At 36.3% G+C, this 27,040-nt stretch overlaps 1 protein-coding gene across 1 annotated transcript in view; it reads right to left on the reverse strand.

Annotated features, from left to right (window-relative positions):
* NECTIN3 (nectin cell adhesion molecule 3) overlaps window positions 1-27,040 on the reverse strand; it is a 138,196-nt gene that overhangs the window by 8,192 nt on the left and 102,964 nt on the right. Inside the window, exon 8 of the mRNA XM_037017658.2 lies at window positions 761-823. Within this exon, the coding sequence (XP_036873553.1) occupies window positions 761-823 (63 nt within the window). The remainder of the gene's footprint in view (window positions 1-760; window positions 824-27,040) is intronic.

The raw sequence follows: 27,040 nt of genomic DNA on the forward strand, positions 1-27,040 counted from the left end.
TTTTCCAGCACTTTGGTAAAAACAGGGAAAAATAGTGTTCAATACAGTCTGTGTCCCTGATTTATTATCCCACAAGCTAGTGAATGGCAAGGTAAAGTTCACCAACATATCATTTTCCAGTTGTTTGCTGCTTATAATACCTGAATAAGAGTGGTGGCAGCTTCTAAGTGGAAAATTGTGACGAATGGAGAACATAGTTTTAGTCAAAATTTGGAACTGGTATCAGTTAAGGTAAACTGGGGAAGAACCAGGTTGTGAGCTTCTGGAGTTCCTCAGCAAGGCCCAAGCTTGGAATGTATGCATGAGATAGAAAGAGAATTAACTCAAACAACCAAAATAAAACCATAAGAAACCTCAGGATTCAGCACAGGGGAATTAGAGAGGAGACAGTGAAATGAATTGGTGTTTGACTGTATTCCTGACATAATTGAGAAATACTGTCAAAAATACTCCTGCATCTTGAGCTTTCATCCTTGCTTGACCTTGGGTCACAGCTGACACTATAAAATGAATCCCCCCTTGATGCTCTATGGTGTCTCTATTACTGACCCCTGAGGTACCTGGTTATTGGTTTCATAAAACTTGATTACTTCTAAGGACAAGCAAGCTCAAGGACTTTACAGAATCATACTACAGATTCTCAGATGATGGAGTGGTGAATAAAATGAACTTTCACGGAAATTAAATGACATTTTAATAAGTGTGGTGACCACCAGCCCCCCTCACCTGGGGACCCGCACGACAGGACTGCATTACTTACAGGGTGCTGGGGACCGCCAACCTCTCTCTCCTTGAACTGAGTCTGCAGAGGCAAGTGTTCAGTCTGGAGGAAAAAGACAAAAAAGACACACCTCTAAAGCACCTAGGACAGTAAATCAACCAAGATCAACCAAGCCTACTAAGACTCCTGTTTTTAAAAGAGCAGGTTGTGTCCTGTTAAATGTTTGCCAGCTAAGCAAAATGTTCCATTTGTGGATGGGGAAAAGCAACCATCTCTTGAGAGTTTGTCTCTCTCCTGCCTGGCTCCAGACTTCTTCTGAAGTGAAGAAAATATATAGAACATCTGTTGTGGTGATTCATGTGCCAACTTGTTTATATCTTACTTGAGGGAGAACTCAGTGCAGAAGGTCCCTCACCTTTCTCAGTGGAAATATCTGATATTGTGGTTTGGAGTGGTAATGAAAGGTTATTTTTTGTCTTTATGTATGTATACATACACAGTCACCCCTCTCTTCCTGCCTGCTACTTTCTGCTCCCAATTGCACACAGATCACAAAGTAAATTTCATCATCTTCAAACCTCATCCTAAGAAGAATCTCTCAGCTTCCCTTTGGTTTACAAATGCATACTTACCCCTCAGCCCACAGGTCAGATATCACCTCTGCCAGGAAGTCTTGCATAAAACCTCTGGCAGAGAGAGCCACTCTCCTGTCTGTGCTTTCAGAGCACATATTATCACAATTATTTGTTTACTTACTGTCTCCTTCACTAGCTTGAGGGTGCTGGCTGGAGTATTTTACAAACATTATTTCATTTAATCTTCATAAAACTTCTATAAAATTGATGTCTTCATTTTACAGGTGACTAAAACTGAGGCTCAGAGTAGTTAGCAAGGTGTCTTCAGTCACAGAAGTGGGAGGTGGAGGATCGTGACTCAAACATGGTTTGCCTGGTTTCTAATCCTACCCTCTTATATCCCGTTTCTAGCTCAGTACCTGGAAAATAGGTGCTTAAAAAATATACTTAACAGAATGCCCGAAAGCCCCAGCACATAGGCATATCTTATCATCCTGCCCTCTGTCTTTGTATGTCCCGTCCTTTTGGTCTGGAGGGTCTGCTCCTTAGTCTCTGGCAGTTGATATACTACCCATCCATCTTGGTCCAACTAAAATCTTTTTTTTTCCCCCTTAGAGGGCCTTTCCACATTGCCCATCAAAGTTTATTTCTTTATTCCTAGTTTTCTTATTCTTGTACATACAGGCATACCTCAAGATATAGTGCAGGTTTGGTTCTAGATCACTGCAATAAAGTGAATATCTCAATAGAGCAAATCAAAGGAATTTTTTGGTTCCCCAGTGCATTTAGAAGTTAAGTTTATACTATACTTTGTCTATTAAGTGGGTGATAACACTATGTCTAACAAACAATGTACATACCTTAATTAAAATACCTTACTGCTTACAACACAGAGAAGACAAGTAGTGATTCTATAGCATCTTACTACACTGATGGACAGTGACTGTAATGTGGTGGGGACTTGATAATAGGGAGAGTCTAGTAGCCATAATGTGCTCAGGTAATTGTACATTAATGATACCAAAAAAAAAAAAATCTTCCTGCTAAAAAATGCCATCACCAGAGCTTTCGCTGAGTCTTAATCACTGATCACAGCTCACCATAATGAATATAACAATTAAAAATTTGAAATACTGCAAGAATTACAGAAATATGACACAGAGACATGAAGTGAGCAAAAGCTGTTTCTCAATATAGGGTTGCCATAAATGTTCAATTAGTAAAAAAAAACCACAGTATCTGAAGCACAATAAATCAAAAAGTCCAATAAAATGAGGTGTGCCTGTGCGTCTTTTATAGCACACATCATGATCCAGCTGTTTTATAGCTCCTAATGTCTATATATTTCAGCCCCAGGGAACAGTGAGCTTTTCTTGGTCATAATCCTCCATCCCCATACTTGTGCATGTGGTTCTGCAGTATTAAGAAGTGAATAGCTACTTAATGAAATTACTGGAATCTAAACTAACTATTCCTGATATCCCATTTCAAGGTTATCCAAATTATAAATTATCTCTGACAAATTTGTCCCCACTGTCATATTCTGAATGATTCTAGGGTTCTTTCCACATGACCAGTTGACTTCGACAGTACACACTGGTACTAAGCCGAGGCAGGGCCAGCTTCATGGATGCTTCACACGGGGCCTTGCATTCACAAGGATCCCATTTTGGGGTTTAATGCTCTGTGATTGCCATATTGGATTTTTAATATTTTTATTGTGAATCTGTATTTATTAAGGGGTCTAATGGGACCATAGCACATGCTTCAGGGACTTGTAGCCTCAGCTCAAGGGTGCCCTGCCTCCTGCTGCTTTGTCTATGGCTGTTGACCACCACTCCCCACACTGGTGCCCCACACCCCAGGCCTTCTCCACACTACCCCTGTCCGGGGACTGCTGCTGCCCTTTTCCTGGCAGGGGGCCTGAGTCGGGCCTGGGGAGCTGGGCTCAGGAGTGCATGCCCCCTTCACGGCACATCTGGCAGATGGGTGGAGGACACAGCTCAGTGAGGGCAAGCCTCTCACTCACCTCTGTTAAGAACCTAGGATCACCCTCTTGACATTCTTAAGTTATACACAAAGGGCCCTGCATATTCACTATGCACTCTCTCACAAATTACTTAGCTGGTCCTGGTCCAAGGAAAATAAACCTGGGGAAACAAAAAATCTTAAAATTAAAATTAGCATTTTCTTTTGTTTCTTTGCTGTTTTGGATGAACCTTGCTACTGTCACCCTTCTGTTAACACAGGTAATTGACAAATTATTCTACATTACTGCTGAATCTAACTTAACAAGAGGCAGGACAGTTAGAAGCTTCTCCGTAGAAAGGGCAAGAGAGGCAGTGTGGAGAATGCAGGGATGAAGTCAACACTGAAAGCAATCACATCCTAGAAATATAGTAATTACAGCCTTAGGAGTTCAAAAAAAGTGAGAATACATGCAGTTCTATGCTATAAAATTCCAAATGTAAATGGAACATGACCAGAAAATAAATTATCATTCACACTTTTCTGAAAACTATGGATAAGATTTCAATTTGGTCATTACCAATAAAACACAGTAACAACCTTTAAGACCTTGGAAACCAGTATTCATGGAGGGCACAATGGACAATGTAGCATCTTGAGTAATAACATAACCAGTATTAAGTTAGTAGTATTAGGGAATTACAAGAGCAAGAAAATCTATTTTGTTTCAGTACAAAGAGATTGCAAACAGCCATAGCTTTATGAGTAATAATAGCATTGCTACTTCTTTCTCATGGTAGGAGATGCAAAGCTAGCCAGAAATGTACGTTTGAAATTAAAAATACAAGACAGAGTGCCTAGACCTGAACAGGAAGAAATGGTGCCTGACGCTTTCACTGACCAGACAATAAGCACATGCACAAGTTCCTTTCTCTACCCAATATTGCAAAGCTTCATCAATAAATCACTATACCACACATGAGCCCATGAATTTTGGACCACAATATTTAATCAAATTCTGTATATAGATAGAAGCCTCACACACCTAGGGATAACCTTGTACTAGGAATCGGGGGCTATGGAAAAGGATGCCATGCTTGCCGCTGCACTGTACAGCCATTCAGTTTCACAAGAGATATAAGAAACTTAATTTAATCTAACAGTGGGTAGGTGTTATGTGTTCTCTTCCTACTAGTCCATAAACTATATGAAATGTTGCACATTCTTTTTAAAAAACATAATCACCACAGTATATAGGAAGGTGTCTTGCATAGCATCTTACATGTTTCTTGCTTAAGATATAGGTACTGAACTAACCTATAATGCTTTCACTGAGGGATACACAGCATATGTGATTCTATTATTTTCTCATTATTTTTCTAGAAAACCTTTGGCTACTTTGGATCTCTAATACATACTTTGATTTCCATACTTTTACATACTGTTGTTAACAACTTTTATTGAGCTACAACCAATATTTACTTTCCAGATCTACCAAAGTTATGTAGACTTTTCATTCCTGGCTGCTGAAGTGCTAATGACACTCATTTTTCAAGTTTTATTATATATGATGTTAATAAATTTTTCACTTTCTCTGACTCAACAAATAAACCCAAAACTCCACTCTTTACTATGTATTATATTTTAACCTGTTTCCATGTATATGTGATTTAAAATCCCATAAACAGAGCTCTTAGAGTTATTAAGGTATATTTTCAGTGACAACTAAGATTTCAGGTTGCTATTGTCATGAATTTACAATAACCCAGAACACAATTTCTCTGGCAGTGGAAGCACTTCAAACTGGAGTTCCATTTGCAACCATTGTTCTTGCTACCAAACTGGAGTCCTTCTGGTCATCTATCTTGTTTCATAATTTTACCCTCAATATGCTCTGTACTTCCTTCCTTAGAACTATGTCTCCTTTTTTGCCCCAACTCTTTCACTGTGATTTATAAACCTTAAACATTTTTTTAAAAACACTCTCCTGCCTTTCCAAACTTTTCCCTGACATCTTTTCCCTCCAGCTCCTAGCCCCTACTGGCATGTGGCTCTACCAGAATTTTCTTAAGCTTGGAAGAAGCAGGACATCTTCTGACTACGGGAAATCACTGCCACATCTACAAGAACTTTGGTATCATTCCTTTATCCTTAAAATCTCTAATTTCTCTCTCTTTTTTTTTTTTGCCATGGACTCCTTCCTCCTGGCATATAAACATGCTGAAGCACCTCTCCTCTTTAGAAAGAAATGAAAGTATCTATTAAAACTTCAACTTTTTACATTCTAAAAGGTCCTTCACTTCCTTAAACCTCAGCTTAACAAGATGCCTGAAACTCACTACCTGCTGATGGACCATCAATCTTCTTCCAGTTGCTAAGGTTGTAAATGAAGATACAACCTCACATCTAGCCTGTGATTGGTCTCTCCTCTACTGCTGCCTTCCCACTTCAAGCAGTTGCTAACGTTCCCTGTCACATTCTTGGGTAACTTTCCACTGTCACTTAAAGCACACCAGACATAACCAACTACTTCTATGTGCATTCACTATATTTTATGGAACCAGAGAATCTCAGGGTATAGGTTACATAAAGAATGTATGAGTAATAAATATGTTATTTAATCACTTCGATTCAGCCTGAAATCTTGGCCAGACTCTTAGAAATGGACTGAATTACTACACAATGACCTCTTATGCCTATTAAGAAACTCTGAATCCTTGGTAATAATTTTGTAAGACCCTTTTTAGTTTGCTTCTATTTGTGTTTTTGTTATTCTCTCAATTCTAGTGGTAACCAGGGGAATCATGCGTGTTTTATTTCCCCCGGCATCAGAGTTGCAGGTTAATACTCAGGGTTCATGTTGAAATTACCTTCCACTGGACTCTAACTAGAGAGACTTCTGGAATGGCTGGTCATAGTACACCAATTATTTTCTGAGCTGTCTTTGCTGTACAATTTGCACTGTTCTTCTCATGGTCTATTTTCTACAGGATGCTCAGCATCTGTTGCCATTCTCTCCCTCTTCTAATTATGCCTCCACAGGGCATTTTAAAGGGTTTTATCCTATTGACATAACTTGCCTTATTGCTTCCTCTTCAAACTGACAAGTAATATATTTTTACCTCTGTTTCCAGTCATTATGAAAACAAATACCAGATTAGTATTCCTGCCATAAATTACTGGAAAACTGGACAAAATAGATGAAACAACAGTTTTCAGAAACTGGGGAACTGTGCTACACAAACTGGGATCTCAGAGAATGGGAACACACACACAGTAATCCTTTGACAGCCCTGATTTTTCAGCTGAATTGGGAAGAGGAATACCCAAGAAGACACAGGGTCTTGCTGAGCTGAGAATATAGAATTCAGCATTCAGGCAAGTTGAGGTGACTGTAATCTGTGGGAGAAGGTACTGAAGAGAAGAAGAATCCTCACTGACCTGTGAGACGTTTGGTAGAGAGGCCAGTTATGCTTTAGGAGTAAGGCTAAAGTAGCTCAAGAGGATAAACTATTCTAGAACCACTCTGCCAAAGGTAATGACAAGCTTCCAGTGATCTTAAAGTAAATTAACTGACTGCCAGAAATTAATTCAATTCTTATTAAGGGATGATAACAAAATTTAAATAATTGAAAATATAACATTAACAATGTTCAGCACTGAATTAAAATTACTAGACATGAAAAAAAGGGAAAAAGATAAGTCAATAGAAATAAAACCATAAATGATAACTATGATGGATTTATAGTGGAAAATAACCTTAAAACAGCTATTACAAATATTAAGGATATAAAGGAAAATATGAACATGAGTTAATAACTATGAAAAAAAAACAAAGAGAACTTCCAGAATGAAAAATATAATATCTGAATGAAAATGTCACTGCATGGCCTTAAAAGACACTGCAAAAGAAAAAACTGGTGAACCTGAAGACAGAAACTGTCCATACAAAGAACAGAGGGAAAGGCTGGAAAAAACCTGAATATAGCTTTAGTGAACTATAGGATACCATCCAGAAATCTACCATTTATGTAATTAGAATTACAGAAAGAGGGGAAAATAGGAAAAACTATTTGAAGAATTGTTAAAGTTTTCCAAGTTTGATGAAAAATACATACCTATAGATCTAAGAAGATCAACTGAGCCCCAAGAAGAGTAAACATAAACTACTCCAATACATTTTGAAATCAAGTTTCTAAAAATCAATAATAAAGAAAATCTAAGATGAAGCCAGGGGGAAAAGTATGATACAGTTTATGCAGATAAATAAAAATAAGAATTATCATTGGCTCCTCACCAGAAAAAAAAAAAATGAAGGCTGCAAGAAATGAAGCCTTCAAAGAACTGACTGATTTAAAAAAGCCAAAATAGAATTCTATATCCCACAAAAATATTCAAAAATAAAAGCAAAGTAAGGAAATTTTCAGACAAACAAAAGCTAAAACAAGTTGTCAGCTAATATAATAAATGTTAAGGGAAAAGTTCTTCAAGTTAAGAAAACCGATTACAAACAAAATTTCAATTTTTAAAATTTCTACAAAGAATCACTGTAGTCTGAAACAAAAATAATAAGAATATATTTGGGTTTATAACATGGGGAGATAAAATATATATGAATAATAAGGAAGGCAGAGAGGAATTTGAAGTGATGTTAAAGTTCTTACATGATACATGAAGTAGTATAATGTTATATTATGGTAGATAGTGATAGGTTAAAAGTGTATATGCAAAACCCCAGAGACACCACTAAAAAAGTAAAAACAAAGAGGTATAGATAGTAATACAAGAGAGGAAATTAAAAAAACACTAAAAGTACTCAGCTAATTTAAAAGGAGGCAGGAAAAGAGGAGGAAAAAAACAAAGAACTGATGAGACAAACAGAAAACAAATAACAAGACAGTGAATTTAAGCCCAATCATAGAAATACATATATAAGATAAGAGTAGACTAAGCATAGCAAATAAAGCCAGGGATTTTCAGACTGTAAAAAAGCAATACTCAACGAGATGTCATTTTCAATATAAAGATATAGGGAGGTTAAAATTAAGAGGATGGAAAAACACATACCATGAAAACATGAATCATAAAAAAAAGTTTAAAAATAGGAGTAACTTCAAGACAAGGAAAATCACCAGATATAAAGAAGAATCTTTCATGATGATAAAAGGATCGACTAATCAAGACAACATAACAATCATAAATATGTATGTACCCAATAAGAGAATTACAAAAACACATAACTGATACAGCTGAAAGGAGAGATAGACACATTTACAAATATACTTGGAAATTAACACTCTTCTCTCAGTAACTGTTAGAAATGTAAACTGAATATCATTATATATAAAGAATAGTTGAACACGGTCAACCAATGTGACCTATTTATAGAACATTAAGCTTAACAACATTAGAATATAGATTTGTCTCAATGCACATGGAACATTTGGTAAGATAGACTGTATGCTAAGCAATAAAAGAGTTTCAATGTATTAAAAAAGATTGAAAACTTATAGATATATTTTCTAACTGTAACAGAATTAGTGAGAAATTGGTAACAAACATACATGTGGAAAACTCCAAAATGCATGGAAATTGGACACATATTTCTAAATAACTTATTGGCTAACGAAGAAATAACAGGGAAACTAGAAAATATTTTGAATTAAGTAAAATGAAATTCTAACATACTAAACTTTGTGGGATTTCAAACAAAGAAGTGCATAAAGGAAAATTTATAGCTTTAAATGCTTTGTATCAGAAAATAAAAAAATGCCTCAAATTAATGATCTAAGCTTCTTCAAGAGCTGGAAAAAAACAAGAACAAATTAAATCTAAAGGAAGTAGGAAGAAATAATAAAAAGTGAAAAAATAAACAAACAATAGGCACACATTGAACAAAATTAATGAAACTAAAAGCTGGTTCTTTGCAGAGATTAATAAAATTGGAAAATCTCTAATAGGAAGAAAAGAGAAAATACAAACCAATATCAAACAAAAAAAGTGACATTACAACTGATCTCATATAAATTAAAAGAATAAAAAAGATATGTTACAAACAATTTGATGACAAGATTTCAACAACCTAGATGAAATGGACAAATATTTCAATTGTGATGGAATACACAATTAGTAGTTATCTGAGGCAACTGGTGTCAGGCAGGAGTGAGGACAGTGGTAGTAGTCAAGGGTGTGTATGAGAAATTATTCAGGTGATCAAAATGATTTGATTGAGGGAACAGTTATATAAATGTATATATTTGCCAAAGCTTATGAAACTGAACAGTTAAAATGGGGAAGTATTATGTAAATTATATCTTGACAAAGTTGAGGTTTAAGAAACTATACTTTTCCATTTTATCATAGGCATTACATCTGGAGGAGCATATGTGGGGAGCTAAAGGAGAACGAGAAGTCATTGACATTTTGGAAATCTAGCATGATACAAGTACATGGTTGATGCTCAATAAACACTTTTTAACAGATTGCCCTTGATGCAGGAGTTTCTTGGCTGTAATATTCAATTGTTTACATGTGTTCTAGTGACTGAGTTCCTAATCTGTAGAGACGTTTTCACCACAGTGAAGAAATAACACATGAATAAATGGCTACCACAGTTAATTCACAAAGTATGGATTCCTCAAGGCATAAAGGGGATTACATTCTTACCTACTAATAACCTCTCTAAAAAATTTTAACATTAATAACTCTGAACTAGAGGCTGATTCTCTCTTCACTTTTTTTAATAGTTGCAATAGTGACCAACCATGTTGCATGAGCCACAACTATAAAGGTTTTTGTGTTCTAATAAAGCAAAATTTACATTAATTAGGTGCTTGTTTAATGAGATACATAATTGTTACTGTTCTCTGCAATTACTACCCATAAGCATTAACTATTCATATGAATGCCTCTTATAATAAGATGGTAAGATCCTTGGCATTCACAGAGTTAACACTGATGGTTTTAACCATTCATGAGTGAATTTAAGAAGGTTATAATGGGTTGTAATTTGTAATTTTGAGACACAAATTTGAATCAAGACTAGGAGGTTTTATGATGGAATAATCATTTAGCTAATGAGCTTAGCAACCATCAATATCCATCTTCCGATGTGTCTTTGTCAACTCTTACATATGACTTTTATATAAGATAGGGGTTTTTAAGAATGTAGGGCTTCTCAAAAGCCTGTGAAGCAACCTCTGTTGATGTCAAGGGGGAGTGTTGTATTATTAATTAGCCTTCTTTTAAATTTAGAAATGTTTCTTATTATTTTTTAGGTATTTCTTAGTTCTCTAGTATCTATAATCAATCATGATCAATGCAAGATTTTTATTACATATTATACAGGTTAATTGTATAAAGTCTGTCTGGATCTTATTCCCCAAGACTCGAGATTTATTTGCTTACAATTCCTCTTTCCCAATGTCTGGGAAGTAAGATTCCTTCTATGTTCTGTCTGTGCAATCCATCTCATAAATCCTTTCCTTTAAAGGAAACCGCCTAAGAGGGTGACAGGAAGGTTCCCCCCAAACCTCACATGGTGTTATCACAGAGTAGATGCTCCATAAGCACTTTCTGGTATATTATCAATGCATAGGATCTGCTCTAACTCCCATTTTCAGTCAGTGGTCCCCACAGAGGTCTTGGGTGCTTGAGTATGCTGGGAAAGTGGGGCTATCAATTCCTAACTCCAAGGAACAGGGCAGAGTTAGGTGTGAATTGGTTCATGAGAAAGGAGTGAACACCCTGAAAATAGGTTCTTGATCTTTAGTACTCAGGAATCTTATAAAGAATGACTGGAGAGGAGGATTCAGGGTTAAAGAAAGTAAGCGAGAAAGGGAACACAGAAGTTGGCTCAGTAATGCCAACATGGTTAAAATAGGCATCATTCGGTTCAGGCAAAAGAACAAATGTAACTTGTAAAGACTGACGAGATTCTTCCCCTACTTCCTGCTCCTTAAGGTAAGTGTTGTCCAAGATGTTTTAGATGTGCCTGTACTCTCATGCTATCTCCTTGAGGTAATTTTATCATTGTTCCCACAAGATGAGGAAGCTGAGTCTTCGAGAGTTAAGACAATGTTCCCAAGCTCACAGAGTAAGATTCACATTAATGTTTATACAATTCCAAAGTCTGTATCTTAAGCCATCACACAAAACTGCCTGTCTTCCTATCTTGAGTATTATCCAGTCCTTCCTAATTTGACTGCAGAGGGGGACTGAAATCAAGAAGACAATGAGCATCTGAAAGGGGAGAGGGCCTAAAATGAGGGGAAAGACTGGTGATGTTCAGTGCTTGCCAGCTCTGCTACCTGCTCTGGGTTATCTTCAACTGAACTGAGCAAACAGAAGCTAGTGCCTGAATCACTGCACCACCTGCTTGGGCTCCAGCCTGGATTAAAAGAAAACAAAGACAAGGCTTTTCTTGAGCAGCCTGACTCAGAGACTTTTTATCTGCCCCTGCCCAGGGCTACACACATAATGGTCATTTGATTTTTAGAAAGAGTTTTCCCTCCAGTTTTACTGCCTATTTATACCATTCAGTGATATAATTAGTATCTTAAAATTCAATGCCCAGTCCCCTAATTTATAATATTAAAGATTGCAATGAGGCAGTTACAAGAAGAAATGACAACAAGGTCTTTATAGCAAACTTTTCAAATGCAGGCTTCAATCATGAGGTTTATTTATAAGATAGAATAATATTAGTTATTTTAACCCACAAGGCAGCACTGGATATTTCTCAAGTCACCACAGAATGACAGTATTCCTTTCTATCACTGGTAAATAAACTTTATTATTTCTACTGAGTGTACATTCTGGATTTTCATTTTTTCAGAGTAAAATTTGGTATGACACATTGTAATGAAGTTTCTCGACTTATTTTTGGTCTCACTTAATCCTTAGCCAAGAAAATGATACTTCACCTAAATTGTAATATATATGCAAAACGAAGTATCCAATTAAAGCAGAGGGATGATAAAAGTGATGGAAAATCCTCTGTAGGCAAACCAGACACCCACATACAATTGCTAAGCATAAATCCCATCCATTACCAGGATACATATCAAGTGATTATGCACCCATATGCACCATTTTCCACTAATAATTACCTGCACATTTTAGCATCAGAATGCTATGTTGTTCTTGTTCAAGGGCCATCTTTGTTTTTAATCACTAGCCCTATTGCTGTGTCTTTATCTCCAAATTTGCCTACAAGGAAACCTTCAATTCAGAGCTGTTAATGTAATTTCATCCACACAATCGAACACCTACCCTCAAGGAAGATGTTAATTGCCTCTTCTGTTTCAGGCATAGCATTGTGTCCCAAGCCATCATGTGCAGAAATACTATCATACTAACATCACTTAACTTGTGAAAAGATGTATTTTCAGAGGAAACATGGTAGATATCATTTCATTTCTGGCTTAGTTGTTGTACTGGTCAAAATTTCACATGGTAAAATTAGAATGCAACTCTAATTCCTCTCTGGAAACTATTAAATGGGGCTTCCCAAATTTCATATTTAATTCAGATTTTAAATTCCTTAACTCATGGGACAGGAAAAAGACACTCTAGTAAGAATTTCTTTGTGGTTATGAATTTATACTGTTCTTAGCAAAAAGAAGAAAAAAAACCTAAAAAGTCTCAAAATCTTCACTACTGAACGTATTTTAGATCATGAAACAAAAGGCAACATGATAAATGAAGAACACCACTACTCTTACATTCCTTCCTACTGAAAGGTCAGATAATACAGAAATCATCTCCCTTACCAATAATCTACTTTCTCTATTGAGGGTGTAATTAAAAGGTACAAAAAAAATATGGAAAGGTCTGTTTGCTTAATGGTTACTATCCCATAAATAATCTGAGGGATACTTTGAACATATATAGTTAATAATTACATGTATCTTTCTTTGGAGGTCTTAAATTTAATTGAATGGCATTTTGACTATTTTCCTGAAAGTAAAAAAGAAAATATAGGTAATACACACTATTTCTTCTTCTGAAGGAAGATAACATAGTAACAGCAAAGAAGGTTGAGAGAGAGAAATCACCTTTTATGGAAAGCTAATATTAATTTCCAGGGGCAGCAATTTTGTAAATATAAAACCCAAAGTAGGCAGTTTTGTTTGAATTAAAGAAGTAACTATAATTCCAGTGTGGCATTTCCTTTCACACAGGCACTGAAGTCTTAAGCAATCTGCTCAAAGGCACCTTGAACTAGAATCTAGCTCAGGAATTAAGTGCGAGCAGAACACATTAGTGGTGAGAATAAAGGTTCACAGCACCCGTGAGTGGTGGGAGAAAGTGAAGCATGTGATACAAAAGGAGGGGAATCTTTCCAGAGGAGATACATCACTTAGCTAGTAACATGAGTCAAAGATCTCTTTTAAGTCTTTAGTTAACCCTAAAGTGTTAGTATTGAATATTTATATATTGAGATGGTCTTATTAATCTTTTATGAGGCAAAGAAACGCTGCTTACTAAAGTAAACAACAGTTAAAATGACATTTTGTCTTTCTGCACACATGATTTAAATGGCCAAACAGAGCTTGGGTATTTTCTATTAGCCTCTAGAATGGGTTAACAACTACAAATAATAGTTCATCTACTTAGTCTGGGATTTATAAATGCCACTCCGAGATGACATCCCTTCATTTAACAGTGAAAGGAGTCAGTCACTCTATTATGACATGAACATTTCCATTATTTAGAACAAAGCACTAAATGCGGACCTTTGGGGAAACACTTGAGGGAATACATCAAATGTTAAAATATCATCTCAAAGCATTTAATTAAATATTAATAGCAGTTAAAGTAACATAAGTTATTTACTCCCTGCCCAAGTTGGAATGGCTCTAAGCTGTGGGTGACCCCAACAACTGGAACTCATCACACCTCGAGAGGCCTCCTTGGGAGGCATCATTGGGAAACAGCAGCAGCTCCTTCCTCAGTCCTATGCAGTTAATTCAGTGTTTATAAGAAGCACCGTTGTGTTTGGGATATCTGAAAATTTTGGGAAGTGGTATTTTTAGAATTCAGAATTTTTCACATGTTTAGAAAGGTGATAGGTACTTACTTCACATATGTATAAAACATCTCTTGCATGGTTCAGTATAGAACCCCATAATCAAGTACATCAATATTTCTGTAGTGGAAAATGTGAGTATTCACATCAAGTGAAGAAAATAATGCTATTATAACTTCATAAGAATCAGCAGTTCAGGTCATATTTTCATGCAAAATGAGTTAGGAAAACCTTTAGATGCTTAAGAGATTTTTGGAAAGGTTGTTACCAGATTGTGGACTTACTATACACCTCACAGGGATGACAGGAGTTTAGAAGCTAGGGCAATCAAGGTGAGCTACAGAAAGGCAGACGTTAAACTGTTCCTGAGGACCCAGACTTTACTGATAGGATGGGAGGACTCACATGACCACTGAGGGTTCTGGGCTAGTATGGTTGGGGTCCACCCACAGAGCACCAGACTGAGAGCCCCAGGCCTCCAGAGCCACCCAGATCCTAAGCTATGGGAACAACACAGTGGAAGCAGGGCCTGAGAAACAGTCATCCAACCAGTGGTGATGATCATCATGATGAGGGTGAGTGTGGGCAGACCCTTAGAGTGCAGGAGAATCCAGAACTTGACTGCAGTAGCAGAGAGGAGGGAGGAAATGACACAAGGCAGAAACACCAACAGACCTATAGACCTAGATCAAGTCTGCCAGTGCTGCAAGTATGTAAAGAGAGAAATAAGAGGGAAAAAAGAATAAATGTAGATCACATACTTTATTAAAGGCTTATAGGACAGAAGATATATTTTTCTGTGAAAAGGTTAACAGTATGGCTACAAGCTAAAGACTGAGTCAAATAATGAGAACAATCACATATCATCCAGGAAAACATGCTAGAATTTTCAAAATCACAATAGGAGGAGAAAGGAATACCTGGTCAATTGTAGGAGGGAGTATATTATAGGGGCTGCTAAGGAGAGGAATTATAGCTTTTGGAGAGAGGACAAAGACTGTAAAATTCCCAGGTGGTGAGTTAGCAGCTCATGTTACAGACATTGAACAGACTGTGAGACTTGGGAGAGGAGAAGGGACAGGGCTTCTATGCACCAAAAAAGATGGGGAGGCCTTTATGAGCCTAATAAAAGGTTAAGGAGAATCAGAGTTGAATCAAGGAGCTGACTGAAAGAATCATGCATGATTACAGGTGAAAGTTCCAGGAGAAGCAAAAGCTGCTCAAGGCCTGAAAATGACATGATGCAACAAAACGGGAGGAGTTAAGTGTTTTCACATATAGGAAAATACTCATGTGAAGATGAGGAGCAGCTGCAGGTTCAGAAATAGACCTTCTTTGTCTTGATCATACAGATGAAGTATGTTGGATTAAAGACTAGCATGCACTTAGAAAAGTCATGCTCTCCTAACAGCCCTTTTGATATGTGTAACATATCAAAGAGAGTGAGCACTATGTGTGTATTAAAGGAAAAGCACAGTGTTTGCTTTTGATTGTAGCCAGACGTAATAAAAAAAGTTCCATTTCTATGTAAGTTGCTTAGAGAAGAGGGAAAGAACATACTTAATGTAAGTGGCTGCAAAAGCTGCACAAGTCTTCCATTGCTTTTCCTTCAAAGAAACTCAAGAGTGCTTTACTAAAATCTCACTTTTAGTTCCAAAGAATTTGGGGGAACTCAGCAGCATAGGTAGAACAAGCAAAGATTTTCAGAAAGACTTGTGTAGGATTTCATAGCAAGACAAGGTGCTCTACTATGCTCACAGATGAGGACTCCAACCAATGTGCATTGTCTACAACAGGTCAAACAAACAGGCCAACAGGAAAAGTAACTCCTGATAACAACCTGCGAGTAGAAAATTCTAGATATCATGGTTGAAAGTTTTACTTCTTAGCATGTTCAATAACTGAACTTAAGACCCACTTTAATTTTCTCCTTCTAAAATCAATTTTAAATACCGTATCATGTTATATTTAGTATGGTTTGGGGAAACATAATTTTTTAAAGTAAGTACATAAAGAAGCCAGGTAATTCAAATGTTTCTGTGCAATAGAATCCAGCCTAACTTTAGACCCTTGAAATGTGCAGAAGTAGATGGAAAGGATCTTGTTTTTATTTCCATCCTTCCTCATTTGAAGTTAAACAATTTCATGATAGTTCATGTTCATTTATGAATATGTATTTTAACTTGTTATTATTTAGGCTTCTGCATCCAAGTGACAAGAACCTGGAACTACACATACCGAGTGATGTGTGCACATGCCTGAGCGCATGGGTAGCAGAGATGGGAAATGATGGCATGAGGTGTTAGAGGAAGGGGGAAAAGACCACGGGAAACACACTGAAGGGAAAAAGAAAATCACAACTACAGGGCTTAACATCTACTTGTAGAATTCGTGGGTTAAAGTCATAAAGTATGGCACGTACCTAAAAGGAAAAGGAAGCATGACAGTACAGAGTCTTCAACTTTTAGTTTTAAAGTATTTTAGTTGAATCTGCCTTCAGTACCAGCAAGAAGAGGAGGCTCAGAATACTTAATGATTGGTGCCAGCAAAATGCCTGAGTGTTTCCCTATTTTGTGAAATGTTGACAAAAAATATCTACCTCAAATACTTGGCTACAAATCTGTGCAACAGACCTTTAGCAGGGCAAGCTTGATGATGAAATGAGTTGTTGAGAAAATATATGCACTTTACAATGTAACTAAGTTTTTTTTTTTAACTTACCAAGAGATCATACACACACACACATATATGTATCAACTGATTTCAACTGTTTCTAATTTAAGAGCTTTTTTTCCTTTATGTGGTTCCATCCATATGTGCAGTGGGGTCATATGATATCTCCTTATGAACAGCTCTCAAATGGCAATATGCACTGGGGCACAGAACCCTGTTCAGTACAGCTGCAAAGGCACCTGATGTACTGGGAAAGGGTGATGTATTGAATTGTAGCAGTTGAGCATTTTCTGAGTATAAGCCCAGAGGCCGTGGGATAACATAGCTAGTAAAGTCTAGGACTGACCTTCATAACTGATCAGAAAAAGCAGACCCTTTTTCATCCAAGGAATTCTAAAATGTTAGAAGGGCCTCAGGAATTATCCAAAAAACCAATGCCCTCCTTTCACATCTGAGGGAACAGAATTCCAGAGAGGTAAAATTCTTTTTTACCTCAAGAATTCACTCATGACAAAGCTGGGACACAAATCCAGATCTACATTTTTTGATGCCCAGAGCCAGCGAGCTTTTCATAATTTGCAGTAAGTGTGGACTCTTTAGCTAGACTGCCTGGTTTTCAATCCTAGCTCTCATAGCCAGGTGACATGGGTGAAGTTTTCTAACCCTCTGAGCTTCAATCTGCTTGTGTGAAAGAGGAGGGTAATACTAGAATGTACATCACGAGTAGTTATGAGGACTATATAATATATATACAAAGCACTTATGAAAATGCCTTAACTTTAACAAATGCTCAATAAATATAAGTTCTAACTGGTTATGTTAACATATATTCTCTCAGTTGGTAAGCAGCATAGAAGATCCCAAACTTTGAATCCCTTTACTAGAAATGACCTTCGGGAAATTACTTAGCCCCTCAAGGCCTTAGTTTCCTCATCTGAATGGGGGAAAATAGTGATTCCTACCTGAGAAGGCAACTGTAAGGATTAAATGAGATAGTTCATGTGGAATGTTTACAACAATGTCTGACATATAAGTAGTGCTCATTAAATAATAGATATTATTCACAAATAATAACTCAATGAAAACTTCTAACTTTCTATTACCAACCTATTCCTTAGTTCTTTTAACCTAGTCCTATTACTCACTAACTTAGTACTGTCTCCTTTACATTCCACCTTTCTCTATCCCTAGATCCAATAAAGAAAAAAAGAATAGAGGATTTATTCTCTAACATTAAATAAGGGAAGGAAGGAAAAAAGTTAAAAGAGGATTTCATTTAACAAATAAACAACCAAATTTATACAATATATCAGTGCTAAGAGCTGACACTGGAGGGAAGAACAAGTAGATGCATGAGAACATTTTCAACTAGCCAGCATAATGTTTGAGGCCTTAACACAGTATAGTAGTAATGTTGTTAAATGCATAACTAGTTAATAAATGAACTAAAAATATATTTGCCTCTCATAAATTGTTAGTAGCAGTATACACTGATATAAACTATAAATTTATTGACAATAACCATCAAAATTAAAATCTATATACCCATTTTAACTTCTTTGGGATTACCTAATAGATATGCTTCCACATGTATGAACATTTGTATTTGTTAAGTTAATCATTGCAACTGAATGTACAACTGACTAATTCTTATTCAAGATTGTACACGTCTTTTCCAGATACTTGTTATGTATCTATCACTGAGGTTTTAATGGAGAAGTAATGTCTTCACATTAGACCCTAACAGCTAAGTAAATATAGAATAACCATAAACAACTTTAAAATATGCTCTGGTAACTCTGCTTATAATCAATTACTTTCCATGATAGTGCATTTTGCTTACTTTTGAACACAATTTTCTAAAGGAAAAAAAATGCTACTGACAATATCACAATATCATGTTGTATTATGCTTGATGCCGAAGTTTGATTTTAAAATACCAAGCGTTTTGGGGAATGATATCACAAGGTGGCAGAGTTGGCAAACCCAGCCTTCCTCCCCCAGCAAGGATCAATAATTAGGCAGTATTAGGAGATCATTTAAAATTATTTTATTCAACACATTTGTATAAAACTCAGACTGGGCGATTTATCAAATACTGTTCTTAGAATACAGAATATCTTAATCATTACAAATTCATTATTCCATAGCTTTAGTTTCCCATTGTGCAGCTGACAAGCTTAAGAGGTGGTGATGTTCACTTAGTGCAGCCAAGTTACTTATTTGTGCAAGTTTTCTTTGTTTCACAAGCATTCAAATTAGCCCTCTGAGAAAACCAGAATTTCAAAGCCTTTCTCTGCTCTCTGCCAGGGGAGAGTCCATCCATTTTTCTCAATGAACAGGCTGTATGGGTCAGTTTCAAGCTTTTTGTCTGTTGTGTTATTCTGGTTCTTTTAGGGAAGCCACTTTGAAGCAATCCCTCTCATTCTCTAAGCAGTAAAGATTTAACAAATTACTGAACTAAAAAAGTTCATTGTGGTATCTTTGCCAATGAATAATGCTTTAAAAGAATGATCTGCTTCCTGATGAAGATTGAACTTAGCTGTTTTAATAGTAAAATTTTTGACAATAAAAGATGTAACAGGCATGAAATGTCCTATCATCTAAATATTCTTTTGCCACAAGTCCAGTGCCTGAGTTACATGGTATTATGGGTTAAACTGTGCCTCCCCAAAAGAGAGTTCAAGTCCTAATCCTTAGTACCTCTGAATGTGATTATTTGGAAATAGGTTCTTTGCTTATGTAATCAGGTTAAAATGAGGTCACACTAAATTAGTGTGGGCCCTAAATCAATGACCAGTGTCCTTATAACCTGAAAACACAAAAGCTGGTTTTAAACAAATAGTAGAGAAAGTCAGGGAACTCTTAGTATTTGAAAAATTATAAAACAATTCCCAAAGGACTGTTCTTCATAGATTGAGGTATGTATAAAAAGCATCTTGGGTTAAGAGAAATATGTTCTCCATAGCTGCAGCTTAAAATGCTTAATAGAATTTTAACAATTATAGAAATCAGGATCAGGACTAATTAAATTGAGAGAAGGCTAGATTTCTAATTTTCTGGTAATTCTGGTTATGAGTAATGAAATTGTGAACCCAAGCGTGTTGAGTTGAGGCTGGATGACTACCTTCTTGGGATATTGGTGAAGGAAATTGTGCCTTGAATGGGAGGCTGGACTCTAAGACCTTAAATGGTATTTTCAACTCAGGGCAAAAACTCAGATTTGCCATATGCTGCCCTGACATCTCTCTCCCTTGGCAAGTTAGATGATCCATAATATCATATTTCTTGTTTTGAAAAAAGTCAGAACTGTGTGGCTCATAGGCAGGTAGTCCATTAGGGAAACAAACTACCATCAAGAATAGGATTACACAGTTGCAAAGGACTTTAAAATAAAAACATAAACTCGAGTTACTTCTTGCATATCACATATTCATTATAAATCGTATATAAGAATCTTAATGGTGATGGGGATGAGGGAATATGTCTGAGAACAACTTTGGTGTTTGGACTTTAATTACATACAGTACATTGAGATAAAAGAAAATAATAATGGAAATCAACCTAGTAGAGCAAAAACTGGAAAATAAATTTAAGTATAAAGTGCTTCTATATAAACTAAACAAACACAGAAGCAGACTTATAAAAGTTGGGAACTAGTACTATTAATTATAATTTTGACACTTAGTAGGGTTAGTCTTTTTAATGTTAGCCAGTCTAATGGGTGTGTAGTGCCATTTTGTTGTGGTTTAATCTCTACCAGGACTAATGAGGCTGGGCACCTTTTCATGTGCCAATTGGCCATTCGGATATCTGTGATGAAAAGTCTATACAGATCTCCTGTTTTTCAAAAATTGGGTTGTTGTCTTCCTATTACTGAGTTGTAAGACTTCCTTATTTATTCTAGATACAACTCCTTTGTCTGATATATGTGTGTTGCAAATACTTTTCTCCCAGTCTACGGTTTGCCTTTGCTTTATGGTGTCTTTTGAAGATCAAACACTTTTAACTTTAATTAAGTCTAATTTATCACTTTATTTCTTTTATATTCTTTGTTTATATGTTCTAGTAATTAATTTGGGGGGGTGTGCATATGCACACATGGCTATACAGTTTTACATGTAGTTCATTATCTCAGCTGGAAGTAACTACAGTAACAATTTTCAACTACAGCCCAAAATTTTTCAGGTTCAACTTAGAAGTAAAGCCACTATTTTACATCATTTTTCTAACAGGGTATTTGTGGTTTCCTGACATACTGACATATGGGAACACATATGTCAGTACTAAGGCATTTAAAATGTTTCAAGAAAACGCATTTACATGGCATTTCCCTTAATAAACCAGATTGATAGCCTAAATAATTACTCCCCACCAAACATTTGAAATTGAGATTATTACCCTCTGCAAACTGCCAGTGAATTTAAAATAGGAATCATTATAAAGCTAAGTATTTCCTTTTAAAGACCCTCAACAATTCTCATTTTTCCAAACTTACTTATGTGCATGAAATATTCTGCAGTTACCAACTTTTATAACTCATCTAACATCCATTATAGTTAAAGCTACTGTAACAATATCATTCTATGTGAGCAGTCATAATTGTAAACCAACCATAAAACAATGTTTTGCATTTTAAGAAGAAAACCTTTACCCTTTAAAAAAAGGTGGGAAAAAAAAGGTGAAAAAAATTTAAAGTAAGTTTGCTTATGTCAAATTGCTTTTCATAAAGACTCAGTAATATCTGGAAATGACAAGGTATCTTGAAATTAAACTCAGTGAAAACATGTATGGAATAGACTCAGATACCTTTAATATGTGTTTAGTAATTTCATTAGCTAATCAATTACATAGCTAAATATTACATTCAGAATCACATTAAGATATCTATGTAGAATATTGGTCCCAAGTAACACCAATGTTATTTTTCTATCTACCAGCTATATACCACCATAAAAAAAGTCAAAAGATATGACTAGAAGGGACCTTAAAATTAAACTTTATTCCCAATGCAGAAATGCCTCCTATAACATACAACAGAAGACAATAGCTGAGTCCTTTGAACAAGGCCGTTTAGGAAACACATGTTATTTCTTGAGGTATCAGCCCCATTATCAGACATAACTAATTATTAGAATGGTCTTCTTTATACTGAATATTCAAATCTATGTTCCTATGACCTTCACCTTCTGGTCCTAGCTGTTTTCTAAAACTACAAAGAAAAATGATGCTTCTCTAATTAACTGAACAACAGGAAATCATCTTGGAGTTGGGCTCTGTGGAAGAAAACAGATAATCAACTATGTAATCATAGAAATGCTAAATTGAACCAAGTTGGGTCTCTTGAAAAACAAGAAGTAGATCTGAAAGAATTCATCATAGGGGATGATCCTGAATGTGTTACACATGAATTTGTTCATAATCAGCATATAAAGTTAAGGAAAGTGAGTTGTGACAGGTTTGTAAATATAAAAATATTTATTTTTAAATGAATTTAATAGATCTAATGATTTTTTAAAATATATTTATAAGGCAGCATCAATGACTCAAACTAAATTACTACTCCAGTTAAGTTTCCCAACCCGAAGCAATGTCTTATTAATTCCTCAATAATAAAATGCTATTTAGTCTGAATAACAAGATTAACCTTTTAATTTACACACCCAAGGAAACATGTATATCACATTGGGGCTTATGTCTTCTCAAAATCAGGTTCCCAAATAGCAAAGAATATATTTAAAAACACTGAGTCAATAATAGGTTAATTGCTTGCCCTGCACATAATTAAGCAAGGACTAGTATAGCAAAAAAAGAGATTACATAAAACTCAGGGGACAAACATCTTGGTATGAAAATATGTGCCAAAGAATAAAAATAAATTTGGAATCATTCCATAAACTAATTCAACCATTGGTGAAAACATATCACTAGGGAAAGTGTGCTAACTGGCCTACTGTCATAGCCAGGAACAGGACAGCTGTACTATGGTTAGCCTAGAAACTACGGAAACTCAGTAGCCAAGGCAGGATGAAAGATTCCTGTATTCATATAAGAAAATGGAATAATTTAGTGATTCTTGGTCAAATGACTAAGGTAACTCAACTCAAACAAGGATAAACTGTGGTCTTGACTACTTTACCCAAAACACTTGCATATTTTTCCATCTATTAGACTTTTTAAAAAATTTTCTTAATTTTTGGCATTTTTAAGATTTCTAAACCAATAAGCATCTTGAATTTAATCCAGGATTTCTAGCTGATTCCTAACTTGTAACATTAAAAAAAGAAAAAATTATGGCCTGTGCTTTATCACTGAGTTTTTTTAAAAAAACCAATGAACTCAAAGATGGAGGCATGAGAGGAGAAACTGAGGCTTCCTCCTAAAACCGTATACAATTAGAAAATATAGTTGGTGGAACTAATCCTGAAAGAGGAATAGGAAAGAGGACGGCGCCAGACTGCATACACCTGGAGAAAAGAGCAGACCTCATGGAACAGGGTAATGTACCAAAGCTGTGGCCCGGCAGGACCCGAGCCCTTCCCCCACCCCAGCTCACCGGCAGGAGGAAGAGAAACGGAACAAGGAGGGAGCGGGAGGCTTGGGACTGCTGAATACCTAGCTCCGGAGATCTCTGGGAACACAAACCTACATTCATGGTGCTTTCAAGATATTCATGTGATTATGGGGTTGGAAAGTTAATACAGGCAGAATTCCTGGAGAGACTGAGATTCCAGCTGCTTGTGGAAAGCAGGGATTCATATCTGGCTGCTCTGGGACAAAAGCTTATACCTGTGCACTGGTGCAGGCAGTGGAGACAGGCATAGCAGCCGGGAAGCAGGGACCAGCTCTTTCCTCCCCCCAGGCACCAATACCGCTCCCCTGCGACCCCTGACATTGCTTCAGGGGCTGAGCAGCTCCAGAGAGTAGAGCTTCTGGACACTAGAGGGCACCACATACAAATATGAAACGCCAAAGGAAACTGGTCCAGAGTAAAATTAATATAAATCTAGAGATATATTTAAATGACATGGACCTTATGAATCTTCCTGAAAGGGAGTTCAAAATAAAAATCATCAACATGCTAATGGAGGTAGGAAAAGATATCCAAGAACTCAGGAATGAATTCAGGTCGGAGATCTGATCGTTGAAGAGCACGAAGGCGGGTTTTAAAAGCAGGTTGGATATGGTAGAGGACATGATAAATGAAACAGAAACTGGAGAAGATGAATACAAAGAAGCTGAGGCACAGAGAGAAAAAAGGATCTCTAAGAATGAAAGAATATTGAGAGAACTCTGTGACCAATCCAAACAGAATTCACATCATAAGGATACAAGAAGAAAAGAGAGAGAAAGGGATAGAAAGTGTCTTTGAGGAGGTAGTTGCTGAAAACTTCCCCAATCTGGGGAAGGAGATAGTCTCTCAGATCATGGAGATCGACAGATCTCCCAACACAAAGGACCCAAGGAAGACAACATCAAGACATATAGTAATAAAATTGGCAAAGATCAAGGATATGGACAGACCATTAAAAGCAGCCAGAGAGAGAAATAAGGTCACATACAAGGAGAGCCCATCAGGCTAACATCAGACTTCTCAACAGAAAACTTACAGGCCACAAGAGAGTGGTATATATATTTAATGCAATGAAGTAGAAGGGCCTGGAACCAAGATTACTTTATCCGGCAAGATCACCATTTAAATTTGAAGGAGGGATTAAACAACTTCCAGATAAGCAAAAGCTGAGAGAATTTACCTCCCACAAAGAATCTCTACAGTCTATTTTGGAGGGACTGCTATAGATGGAAGTGTTCCTAAGGTTTAAAAGCTGCCACCAGAGGAAATAATACCACAGTAAAGAAGGTAGAACAGCTAATTACTAAGCAAATAAGAAATTAAATTAACTATCCCCAAACTACATCAAGGGATAGACAAAAAAAAACAATACGAAACCTAATATATAAACAATGGAGGAGGAAGGAAAAAGAGGAGAAACAGAAAAGAACCTTTAGATTGTGTTCGTAACAGTTATAGTAAGTGAGTTAAGTTAGACTCTTAGATAGCAAGGAAATTAACCTTGAACCTTTGGTAACCATGAATCTAAAGCCAGCAATGGCAATAAGTACATACCTATCGATAATCACCCTAAATGTAAATGGACTGAATGCACCAATCAAAAGACATAGAGTCACTGAATGGATAAAAGAACAAGACCTGGTAGACCAATGCATAAAGATGTGGTACATATCCACAATGGAATATTATTCAGCCATAAGAAGAAAACAAATCCTACCATTTGCAACAACATGGATGGAGCTAGAGGCTATTATGCTCAGTGAAATTAGCCAGGTGGAGAAAGACAAGTACCAAATGATTTCACTCATATGTGGAGTATAAGAACAAAGAAAAACAGAAGGAACAAAACAGCAGCAGAATCACAGAACCCAAGAATGGACTAAGTTACCAAAGGGGAAAGGACTGGGGTAGATGGGTGGGAAGGGAGGGATAAGGGTGGGGAAAAAGAAACGGGGCATTACAATTAGGATGTATAATACGGGGACGGGGCATGGGGAGGGCTGTACAACATAGAAAAGACAAGTAGTGATTCTATAGCATCTTACTACACTGATGGACAGTGACTGTAATGGGGTTTGTGGGGGGACTTGGTGAAGGGGGGAGCCTAGTAAACATAATGTTCTTCATGTAATTGTAAATTAATGACAACAACAACAATAACACACACAAAAAACAAGACCCAACTATATGCTGCCTACAAGAGACTCACTTTAAACCCAAAGACATACACAGATTAAAAGTAAAGGGATGGAAAAAGATATTTCATGCAACTAACAGAGAGAAAAAAGCTGGAGTTGCAGTACTTATATCAGACAAAAGAGACTTCAAAACAAAGAAAGTAACAAGAAACAAAGAAGGACATTACATAATGATAAAGGGGTTAATCCAACAAGAAGATATAACCATTATAAATATCTATGCTCCCAACACAGGAACACCTACATATGTGAAACAAATACTAACTGAATTAAAAGGTGAACTAGAATGCACGGCATTCATTCAAGGAGACTTCAACACTCTACTCACTCTGAAGGACAGATCAACAAGACAGAAAATAAGGAGACAGAGGCACTGAACAACACAATAGAACAGATGGACCTAACAGACATCTACAGAACTCTACACCCAAAAACAGCAGAATACACATTCTTCTCAAGTGCACATGGAACATTTTCAAGAATAGATCATATACTAGGCCACAAAAAGAGCCTCAGTAAATTCAAAAATATTGAAATTGTACCAACCAGTTTCTCAGATCACAAAGCTATGACACTAGAAATAAATTACGCAAAGAAAATGAAAAATCCCACAAACACATGGAGGCTTCACAACATGCTCCTAAATAACCAGTGGATTAATGAACCAAATAAAAACAGGGATCAAGCGATATATGGAGACAAATGAGAACAATAATACAAGACCGCAAAAATCTGTGGGATGCAGCCAAGGCTGTGCTAAGAGGAAAGTATATTGCAGTATAGGCCTACCTCAGGAAAGAAGAACAATCCCATGTACACAGTATAAACTCACTATTAATGAAACTCAAAAAAGAACAACAAATGAGGCTCAAAGTCAGTAGGAGGAGGGACATAATAAAGATTAGAGCAGAAATAAATAAAATAAAGAAGAATAAAATAATAGAAAGAATCAATGAAAACAAGAGCTAGTTCTTCAGGAAAATAAACAAAATAGATAAACCCCTAGCCAGACTTATTAAGAAAAAAAGAGAGTCTACACACACATAAACAGAACCAGAAATGAGAAAGGAAAAATCACTACAGACACCATAGAAATACAAAGAATTATTAGAGAATACTATGAAAAATTATATGCTAACAAACTAGGATAACCTAGAAGAAATGGACAACTTTCTAGAAAAATACAACCTTCCAAGGCTGACCAAGGAAAAAAGAGAAAATCTGAACAGACCAATTACCAGCAACGAAACTGAATTGGTAATCAAAAACCTACCTAAGAATAAAATCCCTGCACCAGAT

This window comes from Manis javanica, chromosome 3 (assembly GCF_040802235.1).
Source record: "Manis javanica isolate MJ-LG chromosome 3, MJ_LKY, whole genome shotgun sequence".
NCBI lineage: Eukaryota > Metazoa > Chordata > Mammalia > Pholidota > Manidae > Manis > Manis javanica.